Here is a 16,118-nt window from a genome sequence, read left to right as displayed (position 1 = left end):
ATGTGCGTCCAGGAAACTGATGTGCTTTTCTGAGTAGTAAATAAATGGGGCTGTTTAGCAACCCGCCACATTCTCTCCCTCATTCTCTCGTCTTTCTTCTGGCCCGTCTCTCATCACGTAGTTTTCTTTCCTCCCTTGTTTCATCCTGCAGACTGCTTTTATGAGGGCGCCTCTAAACAGATTCCTATCTATCTATCTATTTGTCTATCAATGTTTTATTTATTTCTGAGAGAGAGACAGACAGAGCACGAGCGGGGGAGGGGCAGAGAGAGGGGGAGACACAGAATCCGAAACAGGCTCCGAGCTGTCAGCACAGAGCTTGACGCGGGGCTCGAACCCATGAACTATGAGATCATGACCTGAACCGAAGTCAGAGGCTTAACTGACTGAGCCCCTAGGTGCCCCTAAACAGATTCCAGTTTGAACAAAATTTTGAGTTTTCTCTGTCCCACAGTTCTAGACTGATCTGTGAAGAATCCGAATACACTAACAATGCTAACATTTACCTCAAGGGTCTCAGGTACTATACTACGTATTTTACGCTTAATTCTTACAACATTTTTTTTTCTGGTAGATTCTATTAGTTTCTTCATTGTACAGAAGAGGAATGGGAGGCTCTGAGAAATTAAGTGGCTTTGCAAGATGGGGCAGCTGGTGACAGAGCTGGGATCTGAATTTAGGTATGTCTGACTACAGAGCCCAAAGAGAAATGATTTCTGAATACCGGTTTCTGATTAGATTCAGATTAAATAAAAAAAAAAAGGCAAAGAAAAATACTGGATCCCGTCTGAAGGAGATTCTCAGTTTGTGACTGTAGCTTATAATCTCTTTACAAATGATAAAGCCTCCATTTGCGACCACACATTTGCCCCAATTCTAGGTGTGCTACCATTCGTTTAATTACATGTGAACATGCAGTTACTGAAAAACTCAAAATCTTTACCCATAAGCCTCGGTGCATCCTGTTTTTCAACACCCCAAGAAACTCTCCGTGACTGAGACACTCATCACCGTCCACGTCAAAGATCTTGAACACAGTGTCCAAAATGTTGTTGGAGAGCTCCTGCCCTGTGGCTACTTTCACGGCCCTCTTAAACTCCGCTGGAAAAAGAGAACATAAAAAAAACAACAACTCATCAACCGTGTGAAGTAATCTAAGTGGATTTAACCCAAAGTTTATTATTTTAGAAGCAAAAATAAGCCTAAATGTTCATTATCAGGGAAGTAAAACAAAAAACACTCATTAAGAACATGTTGGAAGAGGGGGGCCCTGGGTGTCTCAGTTGGTTAAGCGTCTGAATTTGGCTCAGGTCATGATCTCACAGTTCGTGGGTTCAAGCCCCACGTCGGGCTCTGTGCTGACAGCTCAGAGCCTGGAGCCTGTTTCAGATTCTGTGTCTCCCCCTCTCTCTCTGACCCTTCCCTGCTCACGCTGTCTCTCTCTCTCAGAAAGAAATAAAACATTAAAAAACCCAAAAAAAACATGTTGAAAGAATAAATTTGTCTGAGAAATGTCTGGAAACTAACTGAAAGAGAGGCAGGCTACTTTAACTTAATCAATGCTTTAAAGAACGTATCTAAAGGTTCCTAAATTTTCCTTTTTAGGAAATAAGTAAAAGCAAATAAAGTAATTGTTAAATGGGCGAGTCCGTGCAAGTCTAGAGTAACCACACTGAATGAATGAAAAGGCCAATCAGCTGTTTCACTGATAAATGGCTCTAGTTGAAGAACAGAGCGCTATCATCTGTAGACGATAAAAATGAAATGAAGTCGTATCACTTACCGAGTCTGACAGGCCGGTGAGCTAAACTAAACATCTGCATGGCAATAGCAAAATCCTCCAGGTGCGTGGTAAAGTGACAAAATGACTTGAACTCATCCAAACTAATACTCTGATAAAATAACAGAAGTGAGTGTTAATTACAGTTTTGTAAATACATGAAATAATCTTAGGATATTAAGTCCTGTGTCTGTCATAAAGCCCGTGAGCTTTTATAGCTTTCTAAGAAAGTCTATTAAAAAGAATGGGCAGGGCCACTGTGTACGGTTGTGTGGGCTGTACACTGTGTGAAAGGGGTCTCCTGGATTGTGCAGGGCAAGAACGGGGGCGGCCCCGTGTTACAGACTGAATTCTGTCTCCTCAAAATTCCTAGGCTGGAACCCTAACACCCAACATAACTGTATTTGGAGACAGGACCTTCAGGGAAGCGATGAAGGCTAAGTGAGCTCATTAGGCGGGACCTATGCTGGGGCATTAACGTCCCGGCAGAAGGAGACCGCAGAGCACACTTGCTCCGCACGGGAGCACGGAGGACAGGCCGCGTGAGGACGGCGGGAGAAGGCGCGGTCCGCAGGCCTGAGGAGAGGCCTCTCCACAAACCAACCTGCCGGCCCGTGATCTTGACTTCCAGGCTCCAGACTGTGAGAACACAAATGTGTTGCTCGAGCCTGCCGGCTGCGCGATGGCGGGCGGAGGAAACTAATACCCCGGGAGGTGGGCTGCTCCCTGCTTTTCCCCGTTATCAGTGGGCCCAGCCCTGAGTGAGAGCGCCGGGCTCGGGAGTCAGGGAAGCTATGCGGACAGGCCGGTTCTGCCACTCCCTGTGTACCTGGCCCCACTTCCTGTGTACCTGGCCGTAGCCTCTCCTGGCCTTAGGTAGGTAACCTTTCAGGAAGTTAAGGAAGTTGTCTGAGACCGATCAGGATTTGAAGCTTGGTTCCTAACTTCAAAACCTTTGCCCATAAAAACAGAACAAGAGTAAGTTAGAAACACTAGTTTTCCACTGAAAAAGTAAACAAAGTATGAACATTGTTAATTTGAAAGTAAATTCTTCCCTGCCTAAAAAATAGTTCCTCGGGTGCCTGGGTGGCTCGGTTGGTTGAGTGTCCAACTCTTGATTTCAGCTCAGGTCAGGATCTCAGGGTCGTGGGGGCAAGCCCCACAGGGGGTTCCGTGCTGAGCATGGAGCCTGCTTGAGATTCCCTCTCTCTCCCCCCCTCTGCCCTCTCCCCTGCTCGCACTTGGGCTCTCTCTCTTTATATATATATAAACTTCTTTATATATATATATATATATATATATATATATATACAAACCTCTATATATATATATATATAAACCTCTTTATATATATATATATATATAAACCTCTTTATATATATATATATATATATATATAAACCTTAAAAAAAGTTTTCTTTTGCCGGGACTTCAGGACCACGTCCTCTGCATACGGGTGGCCTTATTCAAGTTTCACTGCCCTCAGCCTTTGTAAATTTATGGAATTTTTACTTTTAAAATTTAGTTAAGTCTTTGAAGACGTAACATATACACACGGTAAAAAACATTCTATATTGGATAAGAAATAAAGTCTTCTTCCCTCCTTTGACCTCCAGTTCTCCTTCCCAGAGTGAAGCACTGTTACCAGTTCTTTGTGTCCCCTTCCAGAAATATTCTCCTCATATAAAAGGGCATCACGCACCCCCGTTTTACACAGTGGGAGTATCCTCTTCACACATGTCTACACTTTGCTTTGTACTCTTCACAATACACCTTATTAGTGCACGAGTGGCCGTTTGTATCGTAATCTCAAAGTCACCGCTCGGTGCAACCTTCTGAGTCTTCCCTTACCGACGGGTGAGAAATGGTACGCCATCAATGTTTGAATCTATAGGTCTTTAACTGTGAATGAAGTTTAAATACTTTTCTTTTCTGTACTTATTAGTCATTTGTGGGTTTCTCTTCTTGTGTCTTTTTTAGGTCCTTTGCCTAGACCTCCACTGGGCGGCTCTGGGACTTGCTCCTGAGACAAGTCTCCATGGGTCTCACGTTTCTGCACATCATTCGAAGAGAGGCTCCACCACCTTCTTCCAGGCTGCCTTTCCAGGGACGTTTGTACAGGGACCAGCCTAGAACGTGGCCAGTGTCCCCTATGGAAGCAGAGGACACTTTTGCAAAACGGAGGGGAAGTTACAGAGACTTCCCGGACCTCTCCTTCCCTGCGGCATTCTCTTCAGACACACTTTTATGGCTTGTCTAGCCCACTCATGACGACCTGATGACGTTTCTATTGAGACCCGTTACTGTCCACGACACGTTTTGGTTCCTGCACATATGAAAGACTGCACCTTCCTGTGTCTCTGCAGTTACGTGGGGTCACATGCTGGGTCTGGCCAGTAGCCAAGTAGGGTGTTTCTAGGCCAACACATTCAGTTGCTGGAATGTACTCACTCCTTTCTTTCCCTGCCACGGCCTCTGAAGATGATGTTTTCTCCAGATGGTAAAGCTCCAAGATGGCAGAGCTGAAGAGTCTGGGTCCCTGAGCAACTAAGTAGGCAGAGCCTTCGACCAGCCCACATGGAAGTGTAGCACGATCGATAAAGCGATCTTCCGAATGTTAGCCATGGGGGAAGCAGGGATCGTTTCAGAACTTCAACGAACCCAGGCTGTTCTAATAGAAGCATTACATTTACAGAGGACTCTAAGGGAGAAGTGCTACATTTATAACACGGAGACTTCCCAGGAGGCTGAGAAGAAGACGCAGTAACAGGAGATGTCGCTATAATTAGGCAAGTTTTCTTTTATATTTATGAAGACTTTACAGTTTTATTTTCATATGTTTCTTCTTAAATTTATTTTTAATTTTATATGTTTCTCTTTCAATTACAAATGAGATCTTAATTACATTTTATTATCTTTTTTCTCACTACAGAAATAGCTTCAGGATGACCTGGGCAGCTCTGTTGGTTGAGTGTGTGACTTCGGCTCAGGTCATGATCTCGCAGTTCATGAGTTCAGGCCCCATGCTGGGCTCTGTGCTGATGGCTCAGAGCCTGGAGCCAGCTTCAGATTCTGTGTGTCTCTCTTTCTGCCCCTCCCCTGCTTGCACACTCTCTCTCAAAAATATATAAACATTAAAAAAAATTTAAAAAATTATATAAAAACATATACCCACTCCAAAACCATGTTTTGGAACAATAAAGTAAAAGCAATATGTAAAGTAAAAAAGTTACTTAAAATCTTACAGCAGTGTATTAATCATTATTAATAGTCTGGCAATCATTACTTTATACACACACACACACACACACGCCATTGCATTTTTCAATGTTTATTTATTTGTTTTGAGAGAGAGAGAAGGAGAGTGTAGGAGGGCAGAGAGGGAGGATCCCAAGCAGGCCCAGTGCTGTCAGTGCAGAGCCCAACGTGGGGCTCCGTCTCACAAACCGTGAGATCATGACTTGAGGTGAAAGCAAGTGTCAGATGCTTAGCAGACTGAGCCCCCCCAGGCACCCCTGCCGTTACATTTTCTAACCTGTGATTTGCACATAGGATAGTTGCTGTTACTATATTAGCACCGTGCCAGGCACTTCACTACTCAGTTTCCTGTTTCTAATCGCTTTTCAGTCTGATTCTCCTGGGTTCTCTAGGTGTATGATGCCATCTATGCAAACAGAGACAACTGCCGCTCCTTTCACATGTTTAACTCTTTTATCCTGTTTGCACTGGGTAAGGTTTCCAGAACCACCGTGGTGACAGTGACGCTGTGATTACTGACTTTACTGGGAACGCAAAGCTCGTGTCTGGAGTCCTGATTCTCTCTTAGGCAGTAGTTCATTCATAAGAAAGTGTAAACAACATTTCTCACCTTGGCTTTATACTTACATAATAGAGAGTAACATGGTATGGGTTAGTTTGAAAGTGACTTACCACAAGCGTAGTAAAAAGGGATACCAACCTCTCCTGCTGACAGCTTCTCTCTTACATTTTTCCAATAGATGTCTTTATTTTCCGTGTTGGTGAAAAAAAGTAACCATTCTGCAAAGTCTTCTTTTCTCATGAAACTCAAACCTTTAGAAAACTGAAGGAATTCCATTTCTTGGACCTCCGTTTGTAAATTCTCCATAAATCTAAGTGTTAAAATATAGAGCTGATGTAAGGAACTAGTGGCATCCAATGTTAATACTGTCACCAGGACCGTGGAGCACCTTGGGCATCGCCTGCTGAGTGGCCAGGCCCCTGATGCCTCGACCGCACAAAGTGTTAGTGGGAGCCATGGTGTGGGGGCAGAAGACGAATGGAAGAGGAGTTTTTAAAAAAAAAAATGTATTTGTTCTAACTTTTGGCATGTATCACTCTCTTTCTCAAGAGCTTTCCTCTCATTTCCAGGAACTTTTTCTTGTTTACTTTTCAAAGGGAGAGAGCAGAGTGGGGAAGAGGCAGAGAGACAGGGAGACAGAAGGATCCGAGGCAGGAGGTGCACCGACCGCAGAGAGCCTGACGCGGGGCTCAAACTCCCCAACCGTGAGATCGTGCCCTGAGCCCAAGTCGGATGCTTAACGGACTGAGCCCCCCAGGCGCCCCCAGAGAAGCGGATTAAGTCCAATACTTGCTTCAGTCTGTCTGTCACCGCCTATACTCAGTTTGTTTGTGCAGCTTATACTTGGCCACCTACATTCTGATAAAGGTTTATAAAAATTATGTAAAATGTTGCTCTGATGCCATCTGTAACAATGTTTTTCCGACAGAAAAATTACAAAATCGGAGAAACTTAAAAATTTCACTTGGGTTACAGCTTTTAGAATGTTACTCATAATTAATGGTTCTTAATTGTTTTGGACACCAAAGTTGATCAAGTAATCAATGGCTTTACATCAAAAGCTTAGATTTACTTAAAAATATTCATAATCGTTTGGACAATAACATATGAATATATGACTCAACATTCTTTTTAAAATAAAAACATGACACTTTGAGCAAACTGCCATCAACACTTCCGGAGAAAAGTACAAGTTTAAAGGATATCGAATTTAAAAAATACCGTCTTTGAACAAGAACTCAAAACCACTGTACTTGATATACTTATAACCTAAATCATGTGAAAAGCATAACTTCCATGTGTTTTACCATGTCGCAGAATAATTTATTCACCTTTTTACATGTTAAGAGACCTGAACTGTCAGGCCAGAATTTAATGGAATTAGAATCATACATGGGGTAAAAAAAACAGGTCTATTCCAGTTCAGTGGGAGAAAAACAGCCACTGTTAAGAAATGACTTGCTTTCGGCCCTACATTTATCCCATGAACCTTGTAAGCGGGGGTGAGGATGATTTTAGGCTTCTATCTGTGTCATAGGTGAGAGTCTGTTACCTACAACAATTTCTGAATGTACTGAATACACAGATTTATCAATGCCGTGTTTTTCTGGGTCAAGGCAGAATTTTATCTGTGATTTGAAGCATTTCCAGTTTGGGCTGATAGATCAACAAAACCTTTTACTGATATACTCCGTCCCCTGTCTGAGTTTTATTACACTGTGTATTGCAATGACATTCAACTTGTGAGGGTCGTTAAAAAATTTAACTGCTATTAAACTACACATTGTCTGGTTTAAGCTACTTTTATCTTACTAATTACACTTTTTTTTTTTTAAAGATTTTATTTTTAAGTAATCTCTACACTCAATGTAGGGCTCAAACAACCCTCAGATCAAGACTTGCATTCTCCACTGCCTGAGCCAGCCAGGCACCCCACTAATTACATTACTTTTGAAGAACACAAGTATATTTAGGGTAGCCATCTTTCCTCACTCTAAAATTATAGTTCTTGTTATGACTGGAAAATATGGAACATGATACTGGACAGAAATACACGAATTGAAGAATTTATAGTACATAAAGTCTCCAGATACATTCTGAACAAGTTAGTTTATAAATTAGTGGATTAGTTGGAAACATTGGGAAAAAAATCTTTTTTTTTTTAAAGTGTTTAATTCAAATATTTTGGCCACTTTTTATTGTTTTTTTTTTAAAATGTTTTATTTCTAGGAGAGAGAGAGAGAGACAGCGTGAGCAGGGGAGGGTCAGAGAGAGAGGGAGTCACAGACTCTGAAACAGGCTCCAGGCTCTGAGCTGGCAGTCAGCACATACCCCCTTGCGGGGCCCGAACCCATGAACCGCGAGATCATGACATAAGCAAAAGTCGGACGCTTAACCAAGCCACCCAGGCGCCTTTTTTTTTTTTTTTAATTTTTAGGTCATGGGAGGTGGTGCCTCAGTGGCTCAGTCAGTTAAGTGTTCGACTGGCTCAGGTCATGATCTCATGGTTTGTGGGTCTGAGCCCCACATCGGGCTCTGTGCTGACAGCTCGGAGCCTGGAGCCTGCTTCAGATTTTGTGTCTCCCTCTCTGCCCCACCCCTGCTCATGCTGTGTCTGTCTGTCTCTCTCTCAAAAATAAATAAAACATTAAACTTAAAAAAAAATTTATTTAGGTCATGGGTGCTGGAGCCGCCTCGTACCAGCTGTGAGAGTCGGCCTGTATTTCGGGTAAGGCAGCTTGGCACTGGCCTGGTTGAGCACTTACATCACTTATCAGCAAATGCTGCACAGCAGGCTGTTCTTCCTGAGCGCAGATTGTTAAGCATACTTATTAGCATAACACTGCTTATAGACATCTTTGAATTTATAAAAACTCCTTATGGATTTAGAACATCTTCGACTAATAGGTGTTTCAGAATTAAAGTACATCAGGAAGATTTGAACTCAAGTCTTCCCGTGGACACACAATATCTACAGCTATGTGTTGATCAACTCCCTCTGAAAAAGACCTGAACACCAGCTGAAGCGCTCCCCACAGTGAAGGCTAAAAGGGCCACGTGGATGCCAAGCGGAGCCAGAGACGAGGTCTCCCTAAAACCTCCACCCCAGGACACCCCATCAGGAGGGATCTCACACGTAAGGAGCAAATCCTTGAGGAGCGACGGCTCTGTATCAGACACCCCAACCTTGCTACGCTGCAGACAGAAGCTCCCAAAACGTGCGGCTCTGAAAACCAATGGGGGATACAAGCCGTGGGGAAAGGAATGTAGAAAGGGCGCCTGGGTGCCTCAGTCGTTTAAGTGTCTGAGTCTTCTTCTCAGCTCAGATCTTGATCTCGGGATTGTGAGTTCAAGCCCTGTGTTTGGCTCCACTCTGAGTGGGAGGGGGAGGGGGGAAGAAGAAATACAGGAAAAAAGACCCTAAAAAAGTAGGAAAAAAGGAAAAAAGATACTGGAGAAACACAGAGGTAGTGACGCAGTGGGTCAAAGCCATTAACAGCTGTCTGAGGAGGCTGGGTACCAATTCTGTTTGCCCCGAGCTACACATATGTTGATAAAGAACGTAATTTTCACAACTAAATTACCTGTTGATTTCATAACAATGAATAAACACTGAAATTCCAGCAGAGCTTAAATCATACTTTAGTTTTTACTTAAGTGGCTAAGAGGTATTTCAGTCTTTTGACTACTTTTTTACAACTAGTTTGTAAACAAAAGCAACCCCAACCCCAAAACAATGACCCAAACAAATCACAAATTTATCCACATGCTCCCTCATTAACTGGTAAGTTTCTCTCGACATGTGCGGTGTCTGCTTACTACGTCTCCTGTCCCTTGGGTCACCTGGTCTAGCACTGTGTCCTCGAAAGCCGTTCGCTGTACCCAGCCCCCTGCCAGGGCCTGTGGGACCACTCCTTGCAGAGGCTTTGTGACCATGTAAACCTTTTAACAGAAACCTGGGTCTGAATCTCACCTCTTCAGTTTCTCGGATCTCTCACCTGGACCAAGTCCCTTGTTAATCTCCTCCAACTCCGGTCACCCTTTCCGAGGACGGTGCAAGAGCCTACGTGACACTCAGACAAGGCGCGGAGGTCTCCACACCAGCGGCCGCGCCGGCCCGAGGCTGCGGGGAGCCCCTCCCTCCCTCCTCACTCGAGCCCAGACTCGGAGCCCTCGGCTTCCTTGGGCCCCCGAAGGCCTTCTTCAAGGGCGGCCTGAAGAAAACCCCAGCACAGCCGCGCCGGTGCGGCCCGCCTCGCCTCGGCCCTCCTTCCAGCCCCACACGCCTGCGATCCCCGCCAATCCGCCGCGAGGCCGGCGACGCGTCCCTGTCCGGCCGGATGCCTGGCCCCGAGGCCGCAGGGCCCCCAAGGGTCCCCCCCCCCACCCCCGGCACCCCCGTTCTCCTTCCGTCCCCGGGAAAGGAGGGCCACTCCTGACGGCCTGTGCGCCGGGTTCCGCCTCGAGCCTCCATTTTCTCCTCAGGCGCCTGTGCCCTGCGGTCCGGCCCCCCCCCCCGCCCCCCCTTTGCCGCAGTCAGTCTTCCCTCACTCACTCCTCGACCCCCCGCAATCTGCCGTCTGCTCCCACCGGTCACGTCCCCCCTACATTCATCATCTCCGTCCCGAACTCGTCCTGACTCGCGTTCTCTGTCACCCGCGGCTCGGCGCGGACACTGGGCGGCGTCCGTGTCTCCCTCGCTCCTCCGCCCGCGGTCACCGCGACAGTTCCCTTCCCCGAAGTGACCCTCGGGTCCCTCCACTCTCTTCAGTTCCCGCTGCCACCATCGGCCTCGTCACCGTCCTTTCTTCGCCATTAATGCCAGCTGCTGACAGGTCTCCCCCGGGCCGACCTGCCGCCCGCCTGCTTCGCGGCCCCCCGGCCCCCGCCGCCCCCGCCGCCCGCAAGCGCTCACAACGGTGCCCGCCTGCCGTGCCCACCTTCCTCTCTATTCCGCTCAAGTCACGGTGAGCCCCTGGCTCCTGAACCTGCCATGTCTTCTGCATCCAGACATACTATTTTATCTGTTTAGTAATCACTGGGTTCACATAACACTGGTTGATAATTCTTATGGATATTATAACAAATTTGAATTCTTTTCCTGAGAAATTAAAAACATGAACTATCCGAACGGAGCAGTAGTCTATCTGCATTACATCAGTTACATTATTCTGTGGAACGACAATAAACTGAACAATTTCTGATTTAAATCCAACTGTGCTTTGGCTGTATCACACAGTGAGCCTATCCAGTACAGGGTATTCTGTATATTATCAGTTGTGATCAGAATTTAGGGCCAACGAGTTAGACAGAAACATCAATATTCTGTAAAGTAAAAATCGACCTGGAGATTTAAACAAAATTATTGTTTTATTGGAGTGTAAAAGATATTTTTAAATAATTGCTTTTTCCTTTGTGTAAAGTCTACATTTACTAAGAAATGTTTTTGTTCCAGAAAATTCTAAATTCTTTTGTGTGAAGTATGTAAATTTGTAATTTATTCTGAAGTTAAATTAATAATGCATGAAACAAACTCTGGAATACTGATTGGTTACTGACATATCTTTTCTTATTGATACAGAACAGAACAGAGCAAGTGCTGCGAAGAGAGTCACTCAAAATGGAGTGGGAGGACACTAAGGAGGCAGAGCCTATGCATATTTCCTGTCTTGATTCTTGGAAAATTGCTGAACTTGGCTGGATGCAAGCATCCTAGATGAGTATCTGTTGCATGCAAGGATGGATGGAAGTGGACTTTTTGCCTAGCACTCATCTCAGCAACCAATCACGCACAGAGGAGTTACTCTAACTCTGCCACAACCAATCTGAAAGCAAACAAAACCAAAAAACCAAAAACCTAACAACTTATGTAAGGTACCTAAAATTCCTCCCCCACCTTTGAAAACCTGAGCTCCTTTGTCTCCTTGGAGCGCAGCCTTAATGTCTGTCTCCTGAACTGCAATTCCTAAGATCTCAAAATAAATGCTTTTTTTTGGCCTTGCCTCTTCTTGTTTGATACTTTATATACATTAAGTATTGCTTTTTACCTTTGTTTCTGTTCTCTTATCACTTCTTATCTGGAATATGTGAATGGTCTTCTCTCTCACAAAATCTATCCTTTATTCTGATCCCACACACAATGACCGGCACATCTGACCGGGCGTCCTTCAGGCATCATCAGCCTTCAGGGTCTCCCATTGCTGAGGTAATAAGAGCTCCATCTTGTGGAGCATGAAACCTTCCGCAGGCAAGCCACACGCTTCTCCAGCCTCTGTTCTCACCGTTTACCACAGCACCTGACAGGTACTACTCTACATGTACCTGCTTGTAATGCCCTTTACAAACCATACATTTTCATCCTTCTATGTCTTTTCTTATGCTGTTCTCTCTTCCTCAAATGCTTTCCTGCCAAAGCATTTGTGCCTGGGTGATTCCCACTCATCTGTCAAGGTTCAGCTATGTACCATTTCCTTTAGAAAGCCTTCCCTGACCACCTAATCTCAAACTCCAAACCAGTTCACTAAGTGTCTGTGCTACCAAAAAACCCCATACATCTATGACAGTACTGACTCAAAAGAATTCTGGTATGCTAGGGGTGCCTGGGGGGCTCAGTCGGCTAAGCGTCCGATTTCGGCTCAGGTCATGATCTCATGGTTCGTGGGTTCGAGCCCCGTATTGGGCTCTGTGCTGACAGCTTGGAGCCTGGAGCCTGCTTCAGATTCTGTGTCCCTCTCTTCCTCTGTCCTTCCCCTGCTCACACTCTCTCTTTCTCTCAGAAATAAATAAAACATTAAAAAAATTTTTTAAAAATTCTGGTATGCCATAAAACAGATAATACTTTTCATAATAGGTTAGATGTTTTTGAGCAGAGTACTTTAGTTTATATTTCATAGGTTTTGTTCTCAGAGACAAATACTATACAGTTCCACATATGGTATTCAGTGTTCGTGTTTACAGATCTGGGAGATGAGTATACTCAGTTGTTTTGTAACCTTTTACCTATACATTTCCCTAAATGAATGTAAATATTTATATTTACCTTCGAAATTCTCTATAATGAAGTTTTCTTTCTCCTCTTTTTCCAAAGAAATGTATCTGAAGAGTTGTGGTAATTTCAGGTTCTTTCACTGCCGGTTCCTATAAAAAAAAGGATACAGTAATTTTAAGTAATTATAACCAGGAACAAAAATGGACCCTGTAGCCTGGAACTCTTAGGACAATATCCATAAAAGGCTCTCGCAACAAAGGTGGCCATCCTCTGTTACTCTGCATAATACTGTTCAATATTTGTCTTTGTTCAAGTAGGAGAAAGACAATGAGGGCTAAAATACTCAAAATTCTCAAGATGGACTTCAGCAGTAAACAGAATCTTAGATCAGTCCAAAAAGAGAGCTTAGAATAGTGAAAAAAAGTATTATTTCACAATGTGATCAGTAGGCAGTTTTTAGTGAAACGGGACCAAGGACTAAAGCCAGAAGGTCTTTGAGCTTTTGCTGAATATTAGAAATACTTGAAAAACACATGCTTTTCATAATTACAGAATTAATAGGCGAGAATTTGATTAAGATTCATGGATTCTTCCTCCTTCAAATCCCTAATAAAATTAACAAAAATAAAACAAAACTGCTAAAAATTATCAGCTGCCCAACGAAACAAAAAGGGTTACAAATTTAAGCCAAATATTTTGAAAAGGAGCAGCTGGAGAAAGAAACACTAGATTCAGGGGTTGTATGGTCCCCCAAGCCTTCTAATCCTACGTCCTAACCCTGCTTCTCAGAAATAGCAGTGGGAGCGCAACTATTACATTAGAAATTCATTAAAAACTTTAATTTAGTGAGAGCAGATTAGTGGGGATAAGTCAAGGACAGCACAGAGCTGGGCGAGACTTGAGCAGAGGGAAGAAGGAGGCCCAGAGGACACAGAATCTTCCAGGGTACTATGTCACATCGAGGGACTGACCCGACGCCCACAGAGCTGGGTGTACTTTGGAGGGGAGGAGAGAGCTGTGTCTAGGGGTCGTAAGGAGATCAGCAAGATCAGCAGAATATAGGCTCTTCAGCAAGGGCTGCCTTTGCCCAGGGGGGTCTCCTTCCCCTTGCCTCCACCCCTTCGTCTATGGAACAGTGCACTGAAATGCAATGTCTGCAGCAGAGAAGGACAAAGATAAATTAGTTTCAGATAAGGTGGGAAGAGTATTACGGAGAATTCCATTTCTGCTCTAGTGCAGCGATGAGAAGGTCTGGACAGGGTGCGCGCAAGAGCAAAAGAAACAGCAAGACAGCTGAGCAAAGGGTGGCAGCACAGCGAGAAACAGAACAAATCAGCAAAAGCCACAGAACATCCAGTCTGCCAGGCCGTAACACACAATGCAAGGAAAAAAGGCGTGTCCCTATAAACCTTTTATTTATATTAAAAGTTTTTTGTATTTTGAGATAATTGCAGTTTCATATACAATGGTACAGAGCAGTACAGAAAGATCGCTTGTACCCTTTACTCAGCTTTCTCCAATGGTAATGGATGACATCTTGCAAAACAACATAATGTAACTGGATACAGTCGACACACAGAAGAACATTTTCTTCACTACACTGATCCTTCATATGTTCCTCTGGCCACACTGACTTCTCTCCAGCCACCGCCTCTCTCTGACCTCTGGCAACTACTAATCTACTTTTCTTAATTTTGTCATTTCAAAATGCTATATACACGGAATCATACAGTATGTAGCCTTTTGGGATTGGCATTTTTGTTCAGCACAATTCTCTAAATATTCACTCAGGCTGTTGCTGTATCAATAATTTGTTTTTTATTGTAGAATAGTATTCCACGGTATGGATTATCACAGTTAACCATTCACCTGTTGAGGGACATCTGGGTTGTCTCCAGTTTTTGGCTATGACAAATAAAGCTGCTCAGAACATCTGTGGACAGGTGTCAGTGTGAACATAGGTTTTTATTTCTCTGGGGTGGATGTGAGGAGTGCACTCTTTTATCAGAGTGGCAGTATCATTTTACATTCCCACCAGCAGTGGATGAGTGATCCAGTTTCTCTGCATCCTGTAGTCATTTGTATTGTCAGTTATTTTATTTTAGTCATTTGGATGTATATTTATCTTATTTTTCTTTTTAAAAATATGTTTATCTTGAGAGAGTGTGTGCACACGTCCCCATGAACAGTGGAGGGGCAGAGAGAGAGAGAGAGAGAGAGAGAGAGAGAGAGAGAGAGAGAATCCACGCTGAGTGTGGAGCCTGATGCGGAGCTCAATCTCACAACTGTGAGATCATGACCTGAGCCAAAATAAAGAGTCTGAAAGTATGTACTTCTTGATACTGTTTCTCTCCCCCCAAAACACACCTCCCTCTGGCAACCACCAATTTGTTCTCTATATCTATGAATCTTGGAGTTTTGTTCTGGTTTTCAGATTACATATAGAAGTGAAATCATGTAGTATTTGTCTTGCTCCGACTTATACTTAGAATAATACTCTCAAGGTCCATCCATGTTGTTGCAAATGGCAACATTTTTCTTAAATCTGAGTAGTACTAGGTATATAAACCACAGCCTCTTTATCCACTCATCTATCAATGGACGCTTAAGTTGTTTCCATACTTTGGCTTTGAGAATAGTGCTGCAATGAAAAAAAGGGGTACACACACCTTTCTGAATTGGTGTTTCTGTTTTCTTTGGATAAATACTCAGTAGTGGAATTGTTGGATCATACTGTCATTCTATTTTTAATTTTGAGGAACCTCCATGTGGTTTTCCATAGTGGCTGCACCAATTTACAATCCCACTAACAATGTACAGGGGTTCTCTTTTCTCCAAATCCTTGCCAACATTTTGTTATTTCTTGTCATTTTGATATTCGCCATTCTGACAGGTGCAGGTGCTATCCCATTATGGCTTTGATTTGCACTTCCTTGATAAGGGATGGTGAGCATCTTTTGATGTGTCTATTGTCTTCTTTACAAAAATGTCTATTCAAATCCTCTGCCCATGTTTTAACTGGATTATTTTTCCTATAGAATTGTATGAGTTCTTTATATATATATACACACATACACACGGATGTTAGCCCTTAATCAGATATATGATTTTCGAGTATTTTCTCACATTCAGTAGGTTGGTTTTCTTTTTGGTTGAGGGTTTCCTTTGCTGTAAGAAGCTTTTTAGTTTTTTTTTTTTTTAATGTTTTATTTATTTCTAGGAGAGAGAGAGAGAGAGAGACAGCGTGAGCAGGGGAGGGTCAGAGAGAGAGGGAGTCACAGACTGAAACAGGCTCCAGGCTCCGAGCTGGCAGTCAGCACAGAGCCCGACGCGGGGCTCGAACCCACGAACCGCGAGATCATGACCTAAGCGAAAGTCGGACGCTCAACCGACTAAGCCACCCAGGCGCCCCAGAAGCTTTTTAGTTTGACGTAGTCCCATTTGTTTATTTTTGCTTTTGTTTCCCTTTGCCTTTGGAGTCAGATAAAAATATCCCATCAGGGATATTGGCCTGTCATTCCCTTCCCTTC

At 43.8% G+C, this 16,118-nt stretch overlaps 1 protein-coding gene across 1 annotated transcript in view; it reads right to left on the bottom strand.

The window, feature by feature from the left end:
* Positions 1 to 16,118, bottom strand: part of MICU2 (mitochondrial calcium uptake 2) — a 127,121-nt gene that overhangs the window by 1,951 nt on the left and 109,052 nt on the right. Inside the window, exons 8-11 of the mRNA XM_039255028.1 lie at positions 12,640 to 12,737; positions 5,739 to 5,910; positions 1,784 to 1,892; positions 944 to 1,101 (exon numbers count right to left, since the gene is read on the bottom strand). Coding sequence (XP_039110959.1) covers positions 944 to 1,101; positions 1,784 to 1,892; positions 5,739 to 5,910; positions 12,640 to 12,737 — 537 coding nt within the window. The remainder of the gene's footprint in view (positions 1 to 943; positions 1,102 to 1,783; positions 1,893 to 5,738; positions 5,911 to 12,639; positions 12,738 to 16,118) is intronic.

The sequence above is a fragment of the Hyaena hyaena genome, unplaced genomic scaffold (genome assembly GCF_003009895.1).
Source record: "Hyaena hyaena isolate Hyena2069 unplaced genomic scaffold, ASM300989v1 scaffold_11, whole genome shotgun sequence".
Taxonomy (NCBI): domain Eukaryota; kingdom Metazoa; phylum Chordata; class Mammalia; order Carnivora; family Hyaenidae; genus Hyaena; species Hyaena hyaena.
The sequence above is the reverse complement of the archived record's forward strand: the minus strand, read 5'-3'. Positions and strand labels throughout refer to the sequence as shown.